Source organism: Phocoena phocoena, chromosome 2 (assembly GCF_963924675.1).
Source record: "Phocoena phocoena chromosome 2, mPhoPho1.1, whole genome shotgun sequence".
NCBI lineage: Eukaryota > Metazoa > Chordata > Mammalia > Artiodactyla > Phocoenidae > Phocoena > Phocoena phocoena.
In genome coordinates this window covers 10,396,212-10,418,548 of record NC_089220.1, presented here as the reverse complement: position 1 = coordinate 10,418,548, position 22,337 = coordinate 10,396,212, and the positions used below count along the sequence as shown (strand labels likewise).

Here is a 22,337-nt window from a genome sequence, read left to right as displayed (position 1 = left end):
GGGGCAAGGTCACCTGTGGCAATGACAGTGGAAAAAGGTGACAGCTTGTACCAGGTGCTGCTGGTGCCCTTCCTGGGCTCGCTGGCTGGGCTTCCAACTGCCAGGGCTGCAGCTCTGCCTGGGTAAGTCGACACCCCACCCTCCATCGAGCCCTAAATAAGACATGGTCCCAAATGCTCCTTGGCAAATGGCAGAAGCTTAAAAAAAATGTCAGTCCCCTCTCTACCCCCTTGCCCTGGACAGTTTCTCTTCTGTCTTCCTCATTTAGTCACACTTGCATTCATATATTCAAACACTCAGTGTGCGCTTTCCATGTCAAGCTCTGAGCTGTCTCTGGGGACAAAGACGAATCAACAGTCCCCGACCTCAGGGACTGGATCAGCAACTAAACAGGCCAGGCTGGCTGCTTTGACCCGGACGTAAGAGGGACATTCTAGATGACTTCCATAATAATATGAAATAGCTAAGTCTGGCAGGGCAATCACCCCGTGCTGGCACTGTTCTAAGCACCGTCACCTTCAAACTCATGTGACCCTCTCAACAGCCCTATGAGGAAAATGAGGTCCACGTGAGGCCAGAGTCAGAGGGCGTCAGAACCAGCCTTCCATCCCGATGCGACAGCGGGGCCCTTTAGCCAGGATCATGCCCCCCACCCAGCAGGCTCCCCTTCCATTATGGGGGCCGCACCCTCCCTGCCCTGTTTGGCCCCAATTCTGGGGTCATCACAGCGCCCGTAGCCGTACCAGGAGGTCACGCACGTGCAAGCCTCACCAGTCTTTTGGGCCCTCAGCTCTTCCTCCTTCTGGTACAGACCCCTTCCTGCCTCTGGCCTCTGGTTCCAGCCGAGGGTCTCAACCTTGATTCATGCAAGAAGCACCTCCACTGAGGGCGGGCCCGGGCATCAGTCGTGTCTAAAGCTCCCAGGGGATGCCGATATGCAGCAGGGCTCAGGCATCCAGCCAGAGGTAGGCTACCCGAGGGCAGGGCTGTGCACAGCTCATCTCTGCAGCCCCAAGACCTGCCAGGGCACAACCTCTTGGCAAACGTTTGTTCAATAAATCAACGAATATAGGTTTGTTAAGAAATTAAAGTCCACATCAATTTGTAATCTTTTATTTGCTGGATATGAGCAAATACATGGAAGACAAACGATTCCATGTACTGAAAGATATTACGGATATCAGACACTCGAGTTCGGGCACAAGAAAATCACGCTACCATACACGTGATGCTCAGTGTCGAGGGGAACTCAGGGCAGAGCCAGCCAGCCCTTTTTAGGGATGGGAGAGCTGAGACTGGTTTGGATAAGAGATTTGCTCAAGCAAGGATTATATTGACAAGAGCCCATTTACTGGGAGTGGGAACGTAGCGGGTGGGCTAGGCCCACATATTATTCATGCTCCCACAAGTACCTTCTGAGGATGGCATCCTGACCCCCCTTCGGCAGACGAGGAAACGGAAGCTCAGAGAGGTTGAGTGACCAGCACACAGCTGGTAAGAGACAGAGCCGGGCCCAGCCCCCAGATCCTACTACTCACAGACCAGACAAGTGGCTCAAAGATAACAGCACAGAAACCCCACCTCCCGCGAATGATGAGCATCCAATACCCCAAGGTCCAGCTCAACGGCGGCAGTGAAGACCAGCTCGGCACCAACGTGGCCCGTGAAACAAGAAATGACCCAAGTGACACAGCCTGTGTTGGATATCCAAAGTCCCGTGTCACACGCTCACCTCTTCCCGGCACCACCCCGGTCTGCATCATTATCCCGCCGCTGAGATCACAAACATCCGAGGGGACCAAGGAGGGGGAGCTTGTGAGTGATGTCCTGAGGCTTCCCCCGCTTCTTCATTCCACAGGACCTAACAGCATCCTTGCTGCCCTCGTTCCCTACAACCGCAGCCATCACCTCACCTCCAAAACCATCTTAAATCAGACCAGGCCTTGACGCTGCTGCCGCTCCCCTCCCCCCCATCCAGGCCACCTCACAGGCTCCCCCATCACCACCTGGACCGAAGGGACACCCTCCTTGCTGGGAGCCGGGCTCTGTAAAGTATAAATGAGGCCACACCACAGCCCTGCTCAAAACCCTCTCGAAGCTTCTGCTTACACTTAAGATAAAACCCCAACCCCTTCCCTGGCCTCCCAGGCCCTCGCCCTGGGGCTCGCCTCAGCCAGCAGCCACAATGGCCCCTCACACACCCCGAGCGCACGAGGAACTCGCACTGCTGTTCCCTCTGCTGAGAACGCTCTTCCTCCACGTCTTCCTTGCCCACACCTTCCCTTCAATCGGGTCTCAGCTGAAATGTCATCTCCTGTCCCCAGACCACACAATCTAAGTGACCGCCCAGTCACCCCCTATCAGATCTTGTGATTTTAATTACCTTTGTAGGATACACTATCTTCTATTTTTCTGGCGATATTTTTGGTTTATTTTCTGTCCCCCACACAGGGACCCTTCCATCCTGTTCACCACTGCACTCCCAGAACCTTGTACGGTGCCTGGCATACAGTAGAGCATAAGAATCTTTGCAAAAGAAACAAATTAGTAGCTACTAAGGACCTGTGATGTGCCAGGCATATGCTAACAAGCTGGGGCTGTAAGTGGACACGGCGGACACACGTAATTCTTTGTATCTAGCAAAAAGCCCAGGCATTAGTCAAATGATTAATTAGATATTTAAAGAGTAGGACGATTGCTATAAAGGAAAAGAAAAAGTTCAAAGAGTGTGTGTATGTATGTGTGTGGTTTTAAAACGTACACCAATTCCCTGACACTCCTCTACCATGAGGTGGAATCGAATTCCCTGAACCTAGAAGCTGAGCAGCCTTGGTTACTTGATTCCAAGGAACAGAACGCAGTGGAAATGATGCCGCGTGATTTCCTCAGTTACATCATCAAAGGCGTACAGCTTCTACCTGCTTCTCAAGCTTGGAACCCTGCCACCACGCTGTGAGGAAGCCCAGGCCACATGGAGAAACAAGACTAGCTGGGGGACCCCTCTGGGAGCCATCATCAGCCACCAGGCACGAGCAAGGGAGCCTTCGACGTGGCTCCAGCTCCAGCCAACTGATGACAATTGCATGGAGACCCCGAGCAAGACCCTCCTGGTGGAGCCCCGTCACCCCCCATAACTGCTGAGAGGAAAGGACAGTACACTTGGGTTGTTTTTTTAACCGCTAACTTTTGGCGCGACTCACTCCATAGCCATCGAGACCCAGAACAGGGAACGGAGTGACCCCTGTAGAAGTCAGGGAAGGTTTTCCTGGAGGATATCTGAGCTGAGACCTGCCTGAGTTGAGGTTAACGACTTTGAGAGGATGCCTGGCAGACACGAGGACTAGCACACACGAGGCTCCGAGACAGGAAGGAGCGAGGCCCATTCAAGGAGAGGAAAGGGGGCCCCTGAAGCGGACTCTCAGAGATGGAGGGGGAGAGTTAGGCAGAGGACTCAGCAGGAAGTAATCCGGTGAGCTGGAAGTACTTCCCCTCCTTACCAGCTGGGCTGCCGAGAACAAGTAAGTCACCCTCTCTGAGTCCCAGGCTCCTAAGGGAAATCAGGGCTGATACGACCTCCTACAAAGGAGTACGTGAGGATTAAACAGGAAGAGAAGCACAGACCTTCCACCTCAGTACCGGGGGCTGAGTACCAGTTCCTCCTAGTGTTCTGGCTGAGTAAAAAAAGCGTTCTAGAACTTCCACAGTCCCATTTGCTTCTCTCTGTTAAAACGTGGCCCTTGGCACATAGGAAGGGAACCAGGTGACCCCATTCCTAGCTCCACCACTGCTGTGTGACCTTTGCAGAGTCAACCTCTCTTCGGGTTTTTCTAAGAATAAAATGAACGCGAAAAATCAAATCTATCTCAGCGCTTTGAGCTCCTTAAAGACAGGCACTATGGGAATGCAGGCTCACGCCTCTGTTCTGCTACAGCTATTTTTGGCCCCATCAGCCTCAGAAGCAGGTCTCGTGGAGGGGGTGTACATGCTCTTCCTTGAGGGCTGGTACACGGCTCCTTCCTCGGCCGCAGCATCTGAGTCACACGCGGGGACGAGTGGGCCATCGCTGACGTTTACAAAGTCGGCCCAGTCCTGAGCCCTGGCAGCCGCCGTGGGCTTTTTGGTCGGGCCCTCGAGCACGTCTATTCCTTTGCTTTGCCAGGGTTCACCCCTGCCCATGCCTTCCAGAAATACTTTCACCCAGGGACTCTGGGGCTGACCCTGGGGATCACAAGCCTGGTGACAGCTGCCCCTAATGGGGCAGGAATGGTATTCTCAGTAAACCTTTTCTTTCCTGTTGAATACCTAGGGCCATCTACACATCCTTAAAGCACTCATTTCCTCCCTGAGTTTCTAATCAGATGCTCCTTTCTCAGCAGCGAGGTGCCGGAACCACGTTTAAACAACTCCCAACCTGAACGTCAGTGACTATTATTATTATTATTACTACTACTGTTATCATTAGTATTACTTATTAGCTGCCATTCAGTGAGTGTTACTTGGGTTCCAGGCTCTGCGCTGTGTTAACTTCATGGCATGGAATTCTCACAACCGCCCAGCCCATATGCAGCGGGTATTGTCATTAGCCCCACTTTACAGATGTGGAAATTGAGGTCCCAAGCTGTTAAGGACACGTTGCCCAAATCACTTAGCTCATGAACAAGGGTGGACCCCAGAACTAGAGGGCAGGACAGCCAGGCTGAGCCACTGTGCTGTAACACCACTGTTAAGCATGTAGTTTCTGCCAAGTACAGGCTGTATAATTTCCAGTCTTCACTGCAATCCCTCCTGAGGTTAAGTATCATTAGCTCCATTTTACAGATGAGGAAACTGAGGCTGAGAGGGATGAGATGTGCCGAGGGCCGCAGAGCTAGGAGTGGAAGAGCCGCACGTAACTCCAAAGTCCCTTGACTTGATTGCCGTTCTCTAGGACATCAGTTCTCAAAGGGTGTGCCCTGGCCGGCCAGCGCATCAGTGTCACCTGAGAATATATTAGAAATGCAAATCCTCCGGTCCACCCCAGACCTACTGAATCAGGAACTCTGGGGATGGGATTCAGCAACCTGTGTTTGGACAAGCCCTCCAGGGGATTCAGACCACACCTGCATTTGAGAATCACCCAGTCTAGTGCCTCCCACTGTTTGCAAAAGTTTACAAAGTGCAGCTGCCCTAGGCAGTCGCCACCTAAAGTGAAGGGCGTGGGCAGAACTTGGGAAACAAAGGGCAGAAACTGGAGATGCTGGTCAAGAATCTTCCACATCACGAGAACCCTTTCCAAGTTCCTTCTCGGTGGCAAGCAGGACTCAGGGCAAGGCTGTCTCAACAGACGTCCCAGGGCGGCTGGGAGAGGCAGCCGAGCTGGGGACCCACAGACAAATGTGGGGCTGAGCTGCCCCCATGATCAACATGTTCTAGGATGGAGCTGGAGGCGGGGGGTGAGGGGACAGTGCTCTTGAAAGTTTCACAGTAAAACAAAATAAAACGTAAGAAATAAATTGAAAGACCATGTTGCCACTGCCAGAAGGGTGGCCCAGCAGTAGGTGACCCACCATCCCAGTTTGCCCAGGACTACAGGGTTTCCCGGGAGGCAGGGCTTTCAGGGCTAAAACCAGGAGAGTCCTGGCCAACCCGGGACACGTTGGTAGCCCGGAGCAGCAGCGCAGCAGCAGGTGCTGTTTGGATGAAGAGGGAGGCCTGCCTGGCCACAGGGAGGATGCCCAACAATTCTGGCAAATGTTTCTGGCTCTTCCTTTTACAGGCGACTTTATAGGTCTGTGTGAGTAGGTACAGAGGTTTCCCTGTGTCCTCTTTCTCCCTCTACCCCCGACACATGTACCGAAGTCCACACTCCTGCAGAAGGACATTCCTGCAGCAGGGCGCCTCCTGCCTGATCCTCGGGCTCCGAACTCCGGGCCTTTGCTTCAGCCTCTCCATGGACTGTCCGGCCACCCTGTGCCCCTGCCTATCCGAGGTCTGCTTGGAAATTCTCCCATGTTGTCCTGGTCCTCCCTTCCTGCCCTTTTTGGAATTAAATATCTTTCCCCCAAAGCACCTCTTTTTTCCCTAAGTCTAACACTCAGAGGCTGCTCCTTGTCAGAATGGTTTTCACACAATGGTTAGCAGCAATGGATACCGGTCCAGTTTTCAAAAGTGCTTGCCACTTACATGAATCCTCCAGTCAACCCCATTGGTGGGTGAAAACCTCACCCCTAAAACTCAGGCTTAAGTTTACCAGCCCTATTTCAACCCTTCTACACCATTGGTGGGAATGTAAATTGGTACAGCCACTATGGAGAAGTAGGGAGATTCCTTAAAAAACTAAAAATAGAACTACCATATGATCCAGCAATCCCACTCCTGGGCATATAGCTGAAGAAAACCATAATTTGAAAAGATACATGCACCCCAATGTTCACTGCAGCACTATTTACAATAGCCAAGACATGGAAGCAACCTAAGTGTCCATCAACGGATGAATGCATAAAGAAGATGTGGTACACACACACAATGGAATATCACTCGGCCATAAAAAAGAATGAAATAATGCCATGTGCAGCAACATGGATGGACCTGGAGATTATCATACTAAGTGAAGTAAGTCAGACAGAGAAAGACAAATATCACAGGATATCACTTATATGTGGAATCTAAAAGAATGATGTAAATGAACTTATTTACAAACTGGAAATAGGCTCACAGACATAGAAAACAAACTTCTGGTTACCAAAGGGGAAAGGCTGGGGGGAAGGATAAATTGGGAGGTTGGGATTAACATATACACACGACTATATATAAAATAGATAACCAACAAGGACCTACTGTATAGCACAGGGAACTCTACTCAATATTCTATAATAGGGCTTCCCTGGTGGCGCAGTGGTTGAGAGTCCGCCTGCCGATGCAGGGGACACGGGTTCGTGCCCCGGTCTGGGAAGATCCCACATGCCGCGGAGCGGCTGGGCCCGTGAGCCATGGCCGCTGAGCCTGCGCGTCCGGAGCCTGTGCTCCGCAACGGGAGAGGCCACAACAGTGAGAGGCCCGTGTAACGCAAAAAAAAAAAAAAAAAAAAAAAAAAATATTCTATAATAACGTATATGGGAAAAGAATCTGAAAAAGAATAGATATATTCTTTTTATATATGAATTCTTATTTCATAGTTATATATGTATAACTAATTCACTTTGCTGTACACCTGAAACTAACACAACATTGTAAATCAACTATAGGCCAGTATAAAATAAAACTTAAAAAAAAAAGTTTACCAGCCCTCTTATAATCATGCAGAGGAAGTGGCAGGGCTAGCACACCAACCCAGGCTCAGGGTCTCGACCTCTCATGCCATGTTCTCAGTCTTTTCATTACTCGGGCCCCGCCATTGAGAACAACTCTCTGTGGGCCTCCAGTGCACCCAACACAGGGCTGGACGCGGAGCAGACACTCGGCAAACGTTCACCAGGTAAATCAGAAGCCCTTGTGAGCGGCAGGGATGCAGGCACATCTGATGACCAAAGGAGCAAAGGCTGGCATGGGCCTGGAGCCAGCGTATCCAGAAAGATGGCAGGAAAGGACACTCCTAGACACACCCTCTTCAGATTATGGACCACCGTACCGTGAGCTCCCTGTGGGCAGGAGCTGCTCCTCTCTTGATCATGGCTGACTTCCAAGCCCCTGCCAGCACCTGGGGAGCTCCGTGCACACCTGCTGAAGCCCCGTGCCCTCTGGGAGAGGCTAATTCCTCAGGGATTAAAGAATATGCAGAATTTGTGGATGTGGCCATAGCTCTGTCTGACATTACCGGGCAGTACTCGTGTGTGGGGTTCTGGGCTGAGCTCAGTGAGGACCAAGATAGTGTACAAAATACATTCTCTGCCACTGGTCTAATCTGCCAGGAACCCCATGGCTGTGGGGTGCATCCACTGTCCTCCTGCCCGGTGTCCACGTCTTCATCCTTGGGTTACAACCCCTCTTACCTGGATTTTCCTTTCAGAAGCCACCACCCTCTTAACCTCTATCCATAAGCCTCAACTGTCAACCGTGGTCACATGGCCCAGGCCTGACCAATCAGCACATTCCATCTCGTAGGCCATCATGATTGGTTCAAGGATGGGCATGTGATTCAAGCTGGTCTAGTGAAAGTCAACCCTGGGTCTTTAGTTGAATGATTGAGAAAGAGAAGCTCTCCTTGTAGGGAGATTACTAACTGTAAGGTTGATGGAATCCTGGAGCCACAGAGACTGGGCCTGCCTGAGAGAAAAGGTGACCCGGGAGAAATCACAAGAGAGATGGACACGGAAACCCAGTACCGTCATCATATAAGACCTGCTGCTGGAATATACCAATACATGAGCCGAAAAACGAACAGCTCTCTCTAGTTTTTGCATCACTTAAGCCACTTCAAGATGGGTTTCTGCTACCTGTACCTGAAAAAGTCCTACCATAGAATCAAACTACACCTGCTGTCCTCTAACCCGGAAGTGCCCTCAGGCCTCAAGCTCACAGGAGGCCTCTTTACTCTCACACCTGGCACGGCCACCCGCCTCCCCTTCTCCCCAGCCCCCCACCTGGCTTCAGGCCTTCGTGGCTGGTCTGGGGCCTGAAGTATCTCAGTGGTCCCCTCTTTACCCCAGTCGGGTAGCTCACCCCAATCCACCCTCCACATGGTCAGGAAAGTTGACTCTGAAGCGGACGGTGTGGGATCGTGTCACTTCTTTGCTTAATACGTTCGTGGGCTCATCGCTGCCCAGAGTAGAGTTTCCTAAAGGATGGGGCGTGTGTCCCTGCAGGTAAGGGAGCTGGTATTGGATGACACGTGGACCTGGTGCTCAGACACACAGAAACATAGAACAAGAAACTTAGGCCCCTTTTGATTCTTTCACAAACCTTCTGATTTCTTTCTTGAGAAATATCTCCGCACGGGGCTACTACAGCTCTGCCACCCGTCTACCTACCACCTGCTGCACTCCCTTTTTAGCAGAAAGAAAGAAGGCCTCGAGCTCAGAGCCTTTCACGACAGGCTAGAACTTTAAAACACCGGTTTGTTTGCATTTGTTTTTATGGTCACCTTCTACTTACGCAAGTGATTCTGGTTTTTCACTGATGGTAGTTATTAAAGTTTTCTTTGGAGATTAATTTGTATCAACACAAAAGTGAGTCTGTTTAAAGAAAAAAAATAAGGCCAACAACAGGAGGTATTTGGATAGGGGAATGTTGGGCAAACAGCGATTCACAGGATGAAATGTGATCTACTCGGCCAGGCACACAAGGCCCTTCACAGTCTGAGGGGCTTGGACCTCCCATGAGAAGTCCCATAGAGTCACACCTCCAAGCCTTTGCTCTCGATGGTCCTTCTGCCTGGATGCCCTTTCCCCACCACCCCTTCAATGACCTAGAACAATTCCATTTATTATGAAGACCCAAGTCAATGTTACTGTTTACTGTGGCTGTAGTTTGGCCCAGCCACTCAAGGATTTCCAACGCACCTGGAGAACAATCTCTGTGCTCTCTCAGGTCACTTTTTGTCGGTTGCTGACAGAAGGCCTTCCTTGAGGCCGAGAGATCCCAGAGACCAGAATGGTGTCTGGCACAGATGCTCGGTTCGCACAAGATGAACTGAACAGACTCTAACTGGAGGATGTGGATCCATTTAGGTACAAACACACCTGGAAGCAGCAGGGGCCTGGAGCTCGAATAGCGGAGGGAGAAGGAATTTCATGGAAGGGAGTGAGGGGCCAGGGGCCTGAGGTGGGGCCCTACAGTACAGCCCAGGGATTCCTTCAGGAGAGAGAAGGAGGGTGAGCATCTTGGGATGGCAGGACCCTGCAGAGGCCGGGAGCACAGGGCCTGGCAGGCTGAGGTTCTTGACTTTAACTTGCACTTGAATCACCTCAGAACTTGTTAGGACGCCGCTTCCTAAGTCCCACCCCGAAGGCTCTGACTCAGTGGGTTGAAGTGGCCCTGTGCAGCGGTCACTTTAAAACGAATGCTTCAGGCGATGCTGAGGGCCACACTTTGAGAAGCACTGAGCCACGGGTGTCAGGGAAGAATGGAGACAGGTGGGGGCCTAGCAGACAAAGCGCAGAAACACATGTGAACTGCAAAAGATTCCACCAGAACGCCGCATCCCTGCCTGCACACGGCAAGCTTGGAAACATGGCTTACCAGAGAATAAGCCTCGTCAAAGTTATTTAAAACATGCCCCAAATAACTCAACGGAGATGTGTTTAATGAGGTGGATCCACACATGAGCTTGGGCATTCTATAGGCCACAGCTTGAGTGATCAAACCAAAATACAGAATCTCTTGTTAGAGACCTTATCAACTGGCAATTGTAAGCAGGGAACTTAACCCCTACGGGTCAGGACTGAAGCCATCTCTGGCTAAAGAAACCCTCCTTTGTTTGCAATCAAATTGTTCAGAGATGAAATCAAGGCAAACAAGTGACCGGGGTGGGGGAGGGGATGCGCGGGTGTGTGTGTGTGTGTGTGTGTGTGTGTGTGTGTGTGTGTGTAGCAGAACTTGCTGCAAATAGCTGAACGGCACCCGTGTAACTTTGCTCTCAGAGCCTCCACCTCGGTTCTATACTAATTGCTCCCTTACACATGAATTAAAATCAAAAAATGAAACCACGCTCATGGGAGGGGTATTTCAGACCAGTGCCCACGGTTGCCCCCCTTCAAGGTCTGGCCTTCGGAACAATCCAGGCAGAGCCGCTCATCAAATGGAGATTGACTTTTATCTGATTAACCAATGGAGAAACATCCTTCTCCATCTCACAGGAACATTCTGTGGGAAAGGCGTTCTGCAGACTGCAGGGAAAAGTTGGGTCTTGGCTTCCCTCCTGCTCGGCCAGTGGAAAATTACAAAGGAAGCAAGGCTGCCCTCTGCTTCCTGGCTTCCCGGGAACCTGCTTCCCAGGTCCTTCCTGGGCCCCGGAAAACGCGAAGAGAAACCGGAACCAGAGCTGAGCCTTTACTTACCTGGGGCGGAGAGGAGTCGGGGAGGCGGCGGGGGCGGCGGGGGCGGGGGCAGCGGGGGCGGGGGCCGACACTGGCAGATGTGTTGGCAGCTGTCCGTCACCTTGGAGCAGGACTTCCGGGGCTCCCCGTGTGTCACCTGCAGGAATGGGCACGGGCGCCCGAGAGAAGCCAATGCGGCATCTGGGAGCCCAAACGGGACCACCCCGACGCACGCACCCCTCCCCAGACCTAGGCAGGAGGAAGAGCCAGAAACTGGGCTGGCTTGCAGGGAACAGTGTTACGCGGGGCTGGCCTGGCAGGGATGGAGACCTAGGTTGTATTTCCAGCTCTGTGGGACCGGGGCAGTTGGCTTGGGCATTCATGAGAGGCATCTAGAATCGCCCCATCGTGCTAATGAGGAAACTGAGGCCCAGGCAGGAGAAGTGGCCGCCTGAGGTTCTCACACCCAGATGGCGACAGGACACTGATTTTACCTTCTGTGTAACCTGACCTAACCGCTTCTCCCATCTTCCCGGCTACCGTGCAGGACCAAGCCCTCGCCTCCTCTCTGGCCACAGTTCCTGATGGCCTCTCTGTGTCCAATCTGGGCCAAGGTCCCCCCACCTTGGGGGAGGAACCTTACCCGGCCAGGCCTCTGCTCTGGTGGTGCACGCGATGAAGGGGAGCAGAGCAACCTCCCCGGTGTGGTGCACGAGCCACCCGAGCGGCCTTGTGGGAAACACATCTGACCACACTGCCTGCACCCCCCCCCGCCCTGCCATGCCCGGATGCTCACCCACAGCTCAGGGGAATCACGGGGCCACAGGGCCCTGCGAGGGAGGGCCCCCCTCCCCTCCTGCTCTGGCCTTCTGCTCTGCTCTCAAAGCCCTCCTGCCGGTGCCTGGCGCCTGGTACACCTTTCCCTCTGCTTTACCCATTACTCAGCTTGGTACCACCTCCTCAGGGAAGCACCTCTGACCGCCCCCCACCATCACCACCAGGTCAGACCTCCATTTTACAGGTTCTCCTGGCACCGGATTTCACTCTGTGAGGCAGAAATCCACATGGGGGCGTTTACCTAGCTCAGCCGCCTATTTACCACTGGACTCTAAGGTCTATGCTGTCAGGGGTCAGGCCTTTTGTTTTTTCTCTCGCCATCATAACACCTAAGGAAATGCCTGGAATTCACCAGAATCCACACCTCTTGATTCCTGGGCTGGTGTTCTTTCAACACCAGTCCCACTTTCCCCATCTGTAAACTAAAAAGGGGAGCAAAAGTGGGTTGTGTTCACCCAGCGGTTCCCAGCCCTTCTTGCACATCAGAATCTCCAGGCAGCTTTAAAAAATACTCATGCTCGAGCTTTTCCCATGCCAGTTAAAGTCAGAATTTCTACAGGTGGAGCTGCGCACACGTATTTGTTGAAGCATCCCAGGTCAAACTATGTAGCCAGTGAGAGAATGGCTGGTTTAGACCAACTGCCAACATCCCTCTCTATGGCAGAGTGCCATAGACCTTTGAACCTGGCATTTTCTGCCTGTCCAGAGAACAGCTGATTCAAAGACATGAAGGAAGAGTTGGTGGTCACCCCCTACTTCAGTGATGCCCACAGTTCATCTCTCTGGCTGTCATCTCCGGTGAGTAGAAACCCAGAGCCCCAATTTCCCTGCAACCAGCCACGGAAGGCCTGCCTTCGGGGGCCAGTGCAGACCCTTCGCCGCACGTGTTCCAGGCCCGCAGAGCCAGCGGGGCTCGGCTGCTCGCTTGCCACTTGGCAGATGTGAACAGGATGGGTAATGGCTACCGGAATGGCAGCAGGCGGTGGATTGATTTACAGCCCTGACTTGACATTGACGAGGCCACGAAGCTCCTGCTCACCACCTTTTAGTGTTCTTAAAGGACCACTGACTGCATTTCAAACTCTGGAAGGCAATCTTACCTCCCGCCGGGAAGAGCATATCCTCAGACCGTGAGCCTTTTCTGTTGTTTTACGGAGATGATTAACTCCTTAGACGTCATGGCAAATCCACTGGCTTCTCCCCCAGCGTAGTTGCCGGCCCTCCCATCACCATCTGGGTTCTGACCTTCTAAGACCATGGCGGTTGCTCAAAATCTCCCTTCTCCCAACGGCTGGCCTCTGAGCTCTACCAAGTGTGCAGACTTCAAGCAATGCCATTGCCAAAGCCATTACTTTCCCACTCTCCGAGGCGCAATTTATGCGAGAGCGTTCAAGGGGAGCACGTTTCTTTAACCTGGCCCAACACAATGGCCTATTTTCGTGCGAGGCTGTAAGGGCACATCTGTGTAAGAGTGCATTACAATGTGATGAAATTACAGGCAGGGAAACCAGGGCCAAGTTTCAAGGCTGACGTGGGGGAAGTGCAGGCACACACGGCGTGTTAAACATCTGTGGTCTCTCGTGTAACGGTCCCACTGAAATGCGAGCGGGCATAACTGCTTACCCAAAGGCCATCACAAAATTAGCGAGCCTGAGCGGGCTGTCCTTCTCCCCGAGGCGGGGACCCCTGGGGCTCCTCACTGGTTTGGTCCAGTGCAAGCCTGTGGCCGCTGAGCCTCCCTAGACTGACAGCTGGTTACACAGGTCCTTTATCCACTTGCCAACTTCTATGCCTCCTTCAAACCCAGCTCTTACATGGCTTTCCCAGGCAAGCTATCCTGAACCCCACGCCCCCCAAAATGAGACCCAGCTGCCCAGTGCTGCCTCTTCACCTCGTAAACCCTCCCCTTTGGGGCCCTTTTCCCACTGTTAATGTCCTCCCACACTAAGTGGTGAGCATCTTGGAGCAGAAAGGCAGGTGGGTCTGTGCTTTATCAATCCTGACTAAGTGTGACTTCCTGAGCCCTACTGCGTCAGTCGTGGGAAACAGGTTCTCCTTTCGCCATGAGGATAATCAAGAGAGGTAGCTCTTATCATCCACACTTACTGGCTGGGACGACAGGCTTGGCAAAAGCTAAGTGATTTACCAAAGTTGCGCAGGGCCCGGCGTTCCATTGGTGCTCAGTAAAAGTGTGTGCCGGGGATTGTCTGCCCAGCAGTGGAGAAACATGGGATCTACCCCATCCCCCAGCTCTGGGTCCACTTTGGGATTCTGCGGGTCGGCAGTGTTTGTGTTTAGACCAGCAGAGAGGAAACCTCGGTACCACGAGCTTGTCTCAATGCCTGGCTTGGTTGGTTTACATCCTGGGGGGTCTTACAAGGAGAAGAAACTTGCCCCTGAAGTCACTTGCTCTTAGCTAGACTTAACCAAGAAAGAGCAGAGGCCCAGAGAGGTCAACGACCCGCCTAAAGCCGGTATCGTGACTTCCTGTGACCACTTTTTATTCCGGTTTTGCCATCTCCTGCCGTCCTGTCCCTGCTCTGCAGCGTCCTCCTGGGGCCAGAGTCCTGAGGCACAGAGAGGTCCTGCAGTCACCTGGATTTGGTCCCTGGCACCGTGGTCACCTGGATTTGGTCCCTGGCACCGTGGTCACCTGGATTTGGTCCCTGGCACCGTGGTCTGGGGGACACGGTGCTGTGGCAGCCAGTTCTCACTTCTGGCCAAGCAGTGTAGCTCTCTGGCCCAGTCCTCCTAAATAGTCCTTGAATCCATCCACCTCTCCTCACTCCCAGTGCTACAGCCCTAAACCAGGACACCATCACATCCCCACTGGGTAGCCCTGCCTCTCTCCTAGCGTTGCCAGATAAAATACAGGACACCCTGTAAAGTTTTAGAGAAACAACAACATTGTTTAAGTATAAATATGTCCCAAATATTGTATGGGGTATACTTAATGCTCAAGAACGATCCATTGTTCATATGAAAATTGAACTGGACCGCCTGTATTTTTATTTGCTAAATCTGGCAACCCTACCCTCACCAGCCCCTGTGCCCCTTGCCTCGCCCCCTCCCTGAATCCGAACTTTGTGCTGGAGCTGGACTGAGATTTCTAAAATGCCAATCTGAGGTTGTGTCGTCTCTTTCTTAAAACTTTCCACGGCCCCCAGAGCCCTCAGGATCAAGTCCAAACTGTAAGACACGATGCTAGTGGCTTCCAACAGAGGCCTCACCTGTGTTCTTCCAATGCCCTGCCCTCTCCTCCCACCTCGGGGCTGCTCCCTCCACCACCTGGACACTTCACTCACGCTTGCATCCTGACTCCTGATTTCTCCTTGTTCGTGTCTCAGGGGAAGCACCGCATCCGCGAGGTTTCTCTGAATCTTCCACAAGCTCCTGTTTCTAAGCTATTTGCTCCTGTTGAGCACTCCTGCCTATTATGACTTGTCTAACAATCTCTCCAGTGCTAGACTGTCAATGCCACGAAGGCAGGGACCCCTAGATCCCTTGCACTTAATACGGGGGCCCTGGCAAACAGTAGGTGCCCAATAATTGCAGCTGACTAAATAAGTGAAGCTGTAATGACTGACCACAGGGGCAGGGGGTCGGCATCGCTTGGGTCTGGGATGGCTCCTCATTGCCACGCAGAGACCCACAGGCCCGCATCAGAGCCTGTCTCCATGACAATTGCTTTAGGGGGGCGCCCACAAGGATGATGGCTTCTGGCATCTTTTATCGAGACAGTAACTCGATACTGTTACAGCGCCACAGTAACTTGATGAGACACACTCCTGTCACACCTAATAAATTCGCCAGCCTGTCATCCTCTTCACTTGCAAAAAAAAAAAAGGACTCATGTGGAAGTGAACTTAGAAGAACCCTAAATCACAAAAGCTCAAAATCTCAATTCCAGACACACGAAGGAAAAATGGGAAGAGCCTCAAGAGTGCCCCCACCAACCTTGTGGCCATGTAATGTCATCGGACTGTAATGATTAAGTCTCTTATCATCCAGGCAGCAGCCAGAGGCTCCGGGCTGATCTCAAGGTTGGAACCTGGTGCTTTGAGGGACCACAGACCTCTTGCTTCACCAATTATTGTGCTGGTCTCACCCTTCCAGATGTTTACGACTTAGAGGGGTTCTTCTGGCAAAAAGCTCACGAAAGCACAGATAGATTTCTTTATGTTCAAGAAACTCCTATGACGTGACAAATGACACTCTCTCCACTTAAAGGGAAACACATGGCTTTGTGCACTTCGATTTTTCCTCTTCTCCCCTCTCTTCTGGTTTCAGCTCTTTTGCTCAAAAACCAAATCCATTCCTTCCAAAGCCCCTTTTCCCTTGACTTCTCAGTCCTTATCATCTGTAGATTAATCTTTCCAGCGCCTCCAGCCAAGATTTTACCCATTCTACTTGCCTGGAGGATTTCTTTTCTAATTGATTTTCACAAAACTTGATTTGCATTGAGTCAACGGCATCTGAAATACACACACACAAACTCACACACACATTTGCTTGTGTGAGCACTGCCTGGCTGAAGGACACTGCTAAAAAACGAAGCTACTTTACAAAATCCTTTCTTTTGGTGGTGGGAGTGGGTAGGGAGGTGGTGGATCTGCTGTTTCTATCCTGCTAGTTCCTGCAGAAAATTCCAGTCCTTGGAGATTAACGACATCATGTTGCTCTCTGTACTAGCTGAAAAAGTCTCCCAGAAGAGGGAAAACTGTAAACAACCGAATACAAAAAGGACATGAGCTTAACACCTGAGGGTCAGCTAAAAGTTGAATGAGAGAAACTGGTCCCAAACCACCCAAGTGTTTCGAAGTGACAAAATTCTGAAGCCCAAGGAGGCACAGCTGAGTTTAATAACTGCCGCTTCACACATTAAACAAAGCTGTCAAATTCCGAAAGGAAAACAATCGTGAGTGACACAGAAGCAAGCCAGGGAAGAGAGCACAAGATGGGCCCGGCGCTGCAGCAGGGGGGTATGCCCCTCCTCCACTCGAGCGCTCCCCCGAGCTGGCTGGTTCCAGCATTAGAGCCCCTGGTTCTCTCCAGGGGTCACCAGGGCTGCCATACAAGCAGGACTGACCACCCTGGTTCCCAGCAATGCCCCGTCACTTGGGACAGCTCATGAGCCTTGGCAGCCTGGCAAGCAGCGTTGCTCAATCCCATCTTCTCTGGACTGTCACCTCCTACTCAGGGCAACTACCTGAATAGTCCCCAAGCCCCAAAATGCCAACAGAAGGACACGAAGCTGCAAACACCCCAGAGTGGGTATTTCAATGACTGAAATGGTAAAAATGCTGATCAAAACGATTCAAAATTCTCGATCAGACTACATAGCAATCAACAGAGTGCCTGGCTAGCCAGTTAGAGGAGTGACGTTACTATTACTAACAGCAATAATAGCAGCACCAGCTACCACTTAGTGTTTACTATGGTTCAGGAGCTGCGCTAAGTAATCTTTATCTCATCAAGTACTTATACTAGCACAGGGAGGAAGAAGAAACCAGAGCCCAGAGAGGTTAAGCGCACTGTCTAAAGTCCCCCAGCCGGTAAGGGGCAGAGCTGGGGCTCAAAATTCAGAGCTGACACCAAAGTCCACCTCTTCGCCATTCCACTGTACTGCTGACTGTGTGCATTCTGGGAGGGACTAGGGACCATCCCATCTTACCATCTCTCTGACCCTAACACAGGTCACTCGAGTTGGTGGCTACCTGGTCTCTGCCCTGGGGACTGGGGGGCCCGGGGTGAAGATTCCATCCTCAGGCAGTCCTTATAGATCGACAGCTCCTTCTTACATTCCCCCCCCCAGTGGCCACCTCGCAAAACCTGTCCACATCCTCAACTCTACTACCTACAAGAAACAACCCCTTCCGTGTTGAAGTCCAGTTTAAGAAGGCTGATATGAAGCTTACCAGTGGCTCTGATGGGAAATAAAGAAGGTATATTCTTGGTATCATTTTTCTTTTTAACTTTGTAAAAGCTCTAAGGTTTCTTTGTCTGCATTTCTGCAATAGAATATTATCAAGAAGGCATTCCCTCAGCCTTTTCTGTTCCAAGGCGCTGTCCTGAAGGCCTCAGCAGGCCAGGACCGAAGCCTCCTTCAGGAGTTTCTTATCTTTTCAGAGCGAGAGTATGCATCCTTTCTTTTCCTAAACTCTTCCCAGGACCAATCAGAGGGGCGACTTCAGGAAGCCAGGGTCGTGGGAGTGAAGTGACAACCACCCCCTACCCGGTCCTGACCAGGAGGTCCTCAGGCGCGCGCAGCCCGCGCCACCGCTCACCTGCACGAAGCCCCAGAGCGGGTGGAGCGCGCAGTGCAGCAGCAGTGAGGGCCAGCAGTAGCCACGGCGCAGCACCAGGTCCCGGAGGAGCATCTCGGCCCGCGGCACCCGCTCCCGGGGCGAACTGTCAGGGGAGCAAAGCTCGGGTCAGGCGGGCGCCGCTGGCACCACCGTGGTTGCGCACCCACACACACGTAGCAGTCCAGGTTGGGCGGGCACGCCCCGCACCCTGGGGCACCCTCGTAAACCAAGTCTGGCCTTTCGTTCCAGCTTGCATCCTCGCTGACCCTTCATGCACACTCACAGGGGCCGGCATCCAAGAACTTACAGTCCGTCGTGGTGCACGCCCCCGGAATCCTGCGCGCAAACCCTGGCCCCATGCACACCTCCACAAACAGCCAAGCACGCTTACCGAGGCCCGTGCACCTCCCCAGAAACAGCCATGCACAACTCTCTCCCACTGTGAGCACACTTCAAACCCGGCGGGCACCATTCACCCTGCGTGCACACCCACAGAAACGGCCGTGCACACCCACCGACTCCTGCCCGCACGCTCGCTGACCCTGCATGTACACGCTGCGTGCACCCTCTCTGCCCCGCCGGCCCTCACTGCGCACACTGCAACACATGCACCTCAGTGCGCGCCCCGTTTGCCCTCGCGCTCTGCCGAGCCCCGGCCTCCGGCCTCAGGGCACGAGCTCCCCCCGCGTCTCCATCTCCGCCCGCACCCCTCCGGGGCCTTACGCCACCTTGCCTGGCGGCGGCCCCAGCCGATCCTCGGCGCGAGGAAGGGAGACGCCCGCTCCCCCCCCCCCCCCGCGGCAGAATCTGTTCCCGAGCGGCCGGACGGCCCCCATTTAAAGCCAGCCGCCTCCCCAGTCCCCCGCCTTCTAGGCGGGGCCTCGTTCCTCACCCTGGCGACTGCGCGGGCGCCTGGGGGCTTCACATGCCTGGGAGGAGCGCCGGGCACTGGAGCAAAAGTTTGCGCGAGGTTTGGGCCTCCGGGGCGGCTGAGCCGGGGGCCCCGGCAGGGCGCGCTCGCACGGGGCGCAGGGCGCGGTAGCTCCGGGCTGCGCCTGGCCGCGCGCGGGGCGGGAGGGGCTGCACCCCGCGCCCAGGGCCGGGGCGGGCTGCCGAGGCGGAGGCGGAGGGCGGGGAAAGTCTCCTCCTAGCCGCCTGGAGCGGGCGGTGCGTGCCCTCCCCGGGTCCCCGCCCTCCCCGGTGGCGCCGCGCGGCTGCTCGGGGCGCTGGTGTGCCCGAGCTCCGGCCGCCCGTCACGCCAGCCCGTGAGAAGCAGCGGCTAGAGGCGCTGGCCTCGAGCGCTTGTTCTGGCCGCAGGGCCGCGGGCGGAGGCGAAATAAATAATGCACGAAAAAAGGAAAACAGAAGTGAGCCGAGCCAGAGCTCGCCCGCCTCCCGCCCGGGGCTGCGCTCCCGCCCGCGCTCCCCGCCGCCGCAGCTGCCGCCAGCGCCGCTGCAGTGATTCCTCGTCTCCATCTAGTGAGGCTATTGTGTATTGGGCGCTTAATAATTTATTTATCCACCCGCGAGGCAGACTCCAGCTCCCGAGGGTCTTGCTCCTTGCCTGCCGTCCCCCCCGCCAAGTTTCTCCGAGGGGGCGGGAAGGGAGTAAGGACTGGAGACCCCTTTTTGCGCTCGATCCCTGCGGAATCCCTCCCCTCCTCCACCCCATTCGGACGGTGCCGAAGGCGCCCCGGTTGCCCGGGCTCGAGGTGCAGGCCGCCACTCTCGGGGCCAAGTGCTGCGTTCTCCCTTCTGTAGTCCCGGGCGGGGGGACCGTTCCAGCCACACGGCTGCACCTTGGAAGGAGTTGCCGACGGCCCCGGGGAGGACCTCTCCACCACTGCTTTTCGTCAGCCATCTCAAACTCCTGTTTGAGGCGAGATTATCAACAAGTCGGTGGCGAAGTAGCGCGTTACGTTTCTTTCAAACAAGCTGCCCCGGGCCCCGCCAGGCCGCACCACAGGTATGCATGGCCTCCGCTGATCGGGTGAGAGCACCTGACGAGCGCTTTGATTTATAGAGGGGCTCTCCAGAGTGTCCCCGCCCCCAACGCATGGACAATCTTATTTTTAGGTTGGGTGAAGGAACCAGGGGGTCAGGACAGAGAGCGGAGAGTCAGACACCATAGCTCATTCATCGAAGGAGCATTTACTTAGTTCCTTTCCCCAATCTCTCTGGGCACCCTTAAGTCACCCCCTGTAAACACACACTCTATAAACTGCTCTGCAAACCGGCTTTCAGACCAATTTCCTAGCGACCTCTTTCATACTGAGTGCTGACCCGAGGCTCTTCTCCATGCAGACTCGGTAGAGCCGCATCTGAACCAAGGAGATGTTTGGACACAGTCGTGAACGAGGCCCTGTCCCTTCCCTCCAAGAGCTTGGGGTCTGATCTGGGAGACAGATAACAAAACCAGCCATTCCACTGTCCATTGGCATTCTGCTGTCAGCTGCGTGTGACAAAAGCACTGTAAGGGGAGGAGAGAGCAGTGAAAACTGGAGGGAGGGTCAGGAAAGGCTTCCAAGATTGGGTGACCAGCCGGGAGTGGGGCAGTATTTCAGGCATTGGGAACCCCCTGGGCAAAGATGTGGAGATGCTTGTTCATTTGTTCATTCATTCCATACACAGTGTCTGGAACACCTACTAAGGGCCAGACAGAGCATTCGATGCTGGGTATACAACAGTGGACAAATCAGATCTTCTTATTGCCTTTAAGGGGCCCATCATAGCGGGAGGAGGGACGGGAAGAAAATATAGGTGTCGGGGCAGGAGGGGCTTCCTGGATGACTTGCTTTCACCAGTGGTTTGAAGCAGGAGAATGAGGCACAAAACGAGCCCTATTGGCCAGCTGAGGTCCAAATAACACGGTATTTTAATGCCTTTCCACTGAAGCTAGCCAGGGTATTTTGTTCAGTCCACGACTTCAGTCTTTAGATATGACAGCAGCCCCTGAGGTTTATATGGAACACTTTGCTACTTAAAAATGTTCTTAAATCACATTCTAATTCAGTTCTTACAATTCTGTTGGGTAAATGTAATCGCCCCATTTGACAAGTTCAGAGATGTGACTTTCCCAGGACCACACAGCTGCTCACCTGGGATTCAGAAGTACTGGCCCCAACCAGAGGTCCAACACTTCAGGAGAACCTAGGCAGGCTGTGCCTCTTGGAAAGCCTACATCATCCATTCTGATCTTCAGTATTCCTGTACTGGACCCAGTCTACGCACCTCCTGAGTGTCAGCTGGCTCCACATTCTCCCAGCCCTCCTAACGCCATGGAATATCACACCTCTGTTAGGGTGAAGACCAAGCAACCCATGGTACCTGGGATCTGCCTACCAGGGCCAGGTAACTCTCCTTGAGAAATGCAGGGGCGGGCATTTCCCTGGTGGCGCAGTGGTTGGGGGTCCGCCTGCCGATGCAGGGGACGCGGGTTCGTGCCCCGGTCCGGGAAGATCCCACATGCCACGGAGCGGCTGGGCCCATGAGCCATGGCCGCTGAGCCTGCGCGTCCGGAGCCTGTGCTCCGCAACGGGAGAGGCCACGACAGTGAGAGGCCCGCGTACCACACACACACAAAAAGAAATGCAGGGGCGTTAAACCTTGCAGCAAATTTTGACGAACAAAAGACAAGAGATGGGAGGGAGCCAGCATATGGATGGTAGTAGTTCCATTTGGCCTGTCAGGAGATGTCCAGGGGGTGTGATTGAGTGACTGGCAATGTTTTCTTCCAAAGATGCAGCCACCTGGATAACCCACAGCCTTGTATTTACTGTCGTCCTTCCTTCCTTTACTTCCGCTTTCTTTTCTTTTTCTTGTCCTAGAATTGCAGCCCTCAATAAAGTGTTGGCAAGCAAGCATTGCTTCATGCTTTGTCTCCTAAGGAACCAGGGACAATGGGTACCACAGGTGGTCCAGAAAGCAAGTCTTCAGGGTCAGATGTTGGAGCTGGATTTCCCATCTATCTGGAAGCCATAGGGGCCCCATTACTGACGGGAAGCAGGTCATAATCACGCATATATTTGACATTACTATTTGTAAAGCTTCACCTCTGGCTAAGTGAGATGAGAGGTGGGTAAAAAGCAAGGCTATGGGAGGTCAAGTGGCCACTGCGTTTGATCAATGATATCATAAAGACTGTGAGGTTAGATGGCTTCTTCTGACAGCACTGGAGATTTTGCAAAAAGAAAGCGATAGGGAAGCTATTTGCCAACTTGAGGCATACTTTGTGAAAGCT

At 53.4% G+C, this 22,337-nt stretch overlaps 1 protein-coding gene across 2 annotated transcripts in view; it reads right to left on the bottom strand.

The window, feature by feature from the left end:
* PRIMA1 (proline rich membrane anchor 1) overlaps window positions 1-19,127 on the bottom strand; it is a 60,690-nt gene extending 41,563 nt beyond the window's left edge. Inside the window, exons 1-3 of one of the 2 annotated variants that reach the window (XM_065872447.1) lie at window positions 18,990-19,127; window positions 18,077-18,200; window positions 10,974-11,109 (exon numbers count right to left, since the gene is read on the bottom strand). In XM_065872447.1, the coding sequence (XP_065728519.1) occupies window positions 10,974-11,109; window positions 18,077-18,169 (229 nt within the window). In that variant the 5' untranslated portion in view covers window positions 18,170-18,200; window positions 18,990-19,127. Of the gene's footprint in view, window positions 1-10,973; window positions 11,110-18,076; window positions 18,201-18,989 lie in introns of those variants that run through there. The other variant, XM_065872446.1, reaches the window with a different exon arrangement.
* Between the last annotated feature and the right edge of the window lie 3,210 nt (window positions 19,128-22,337).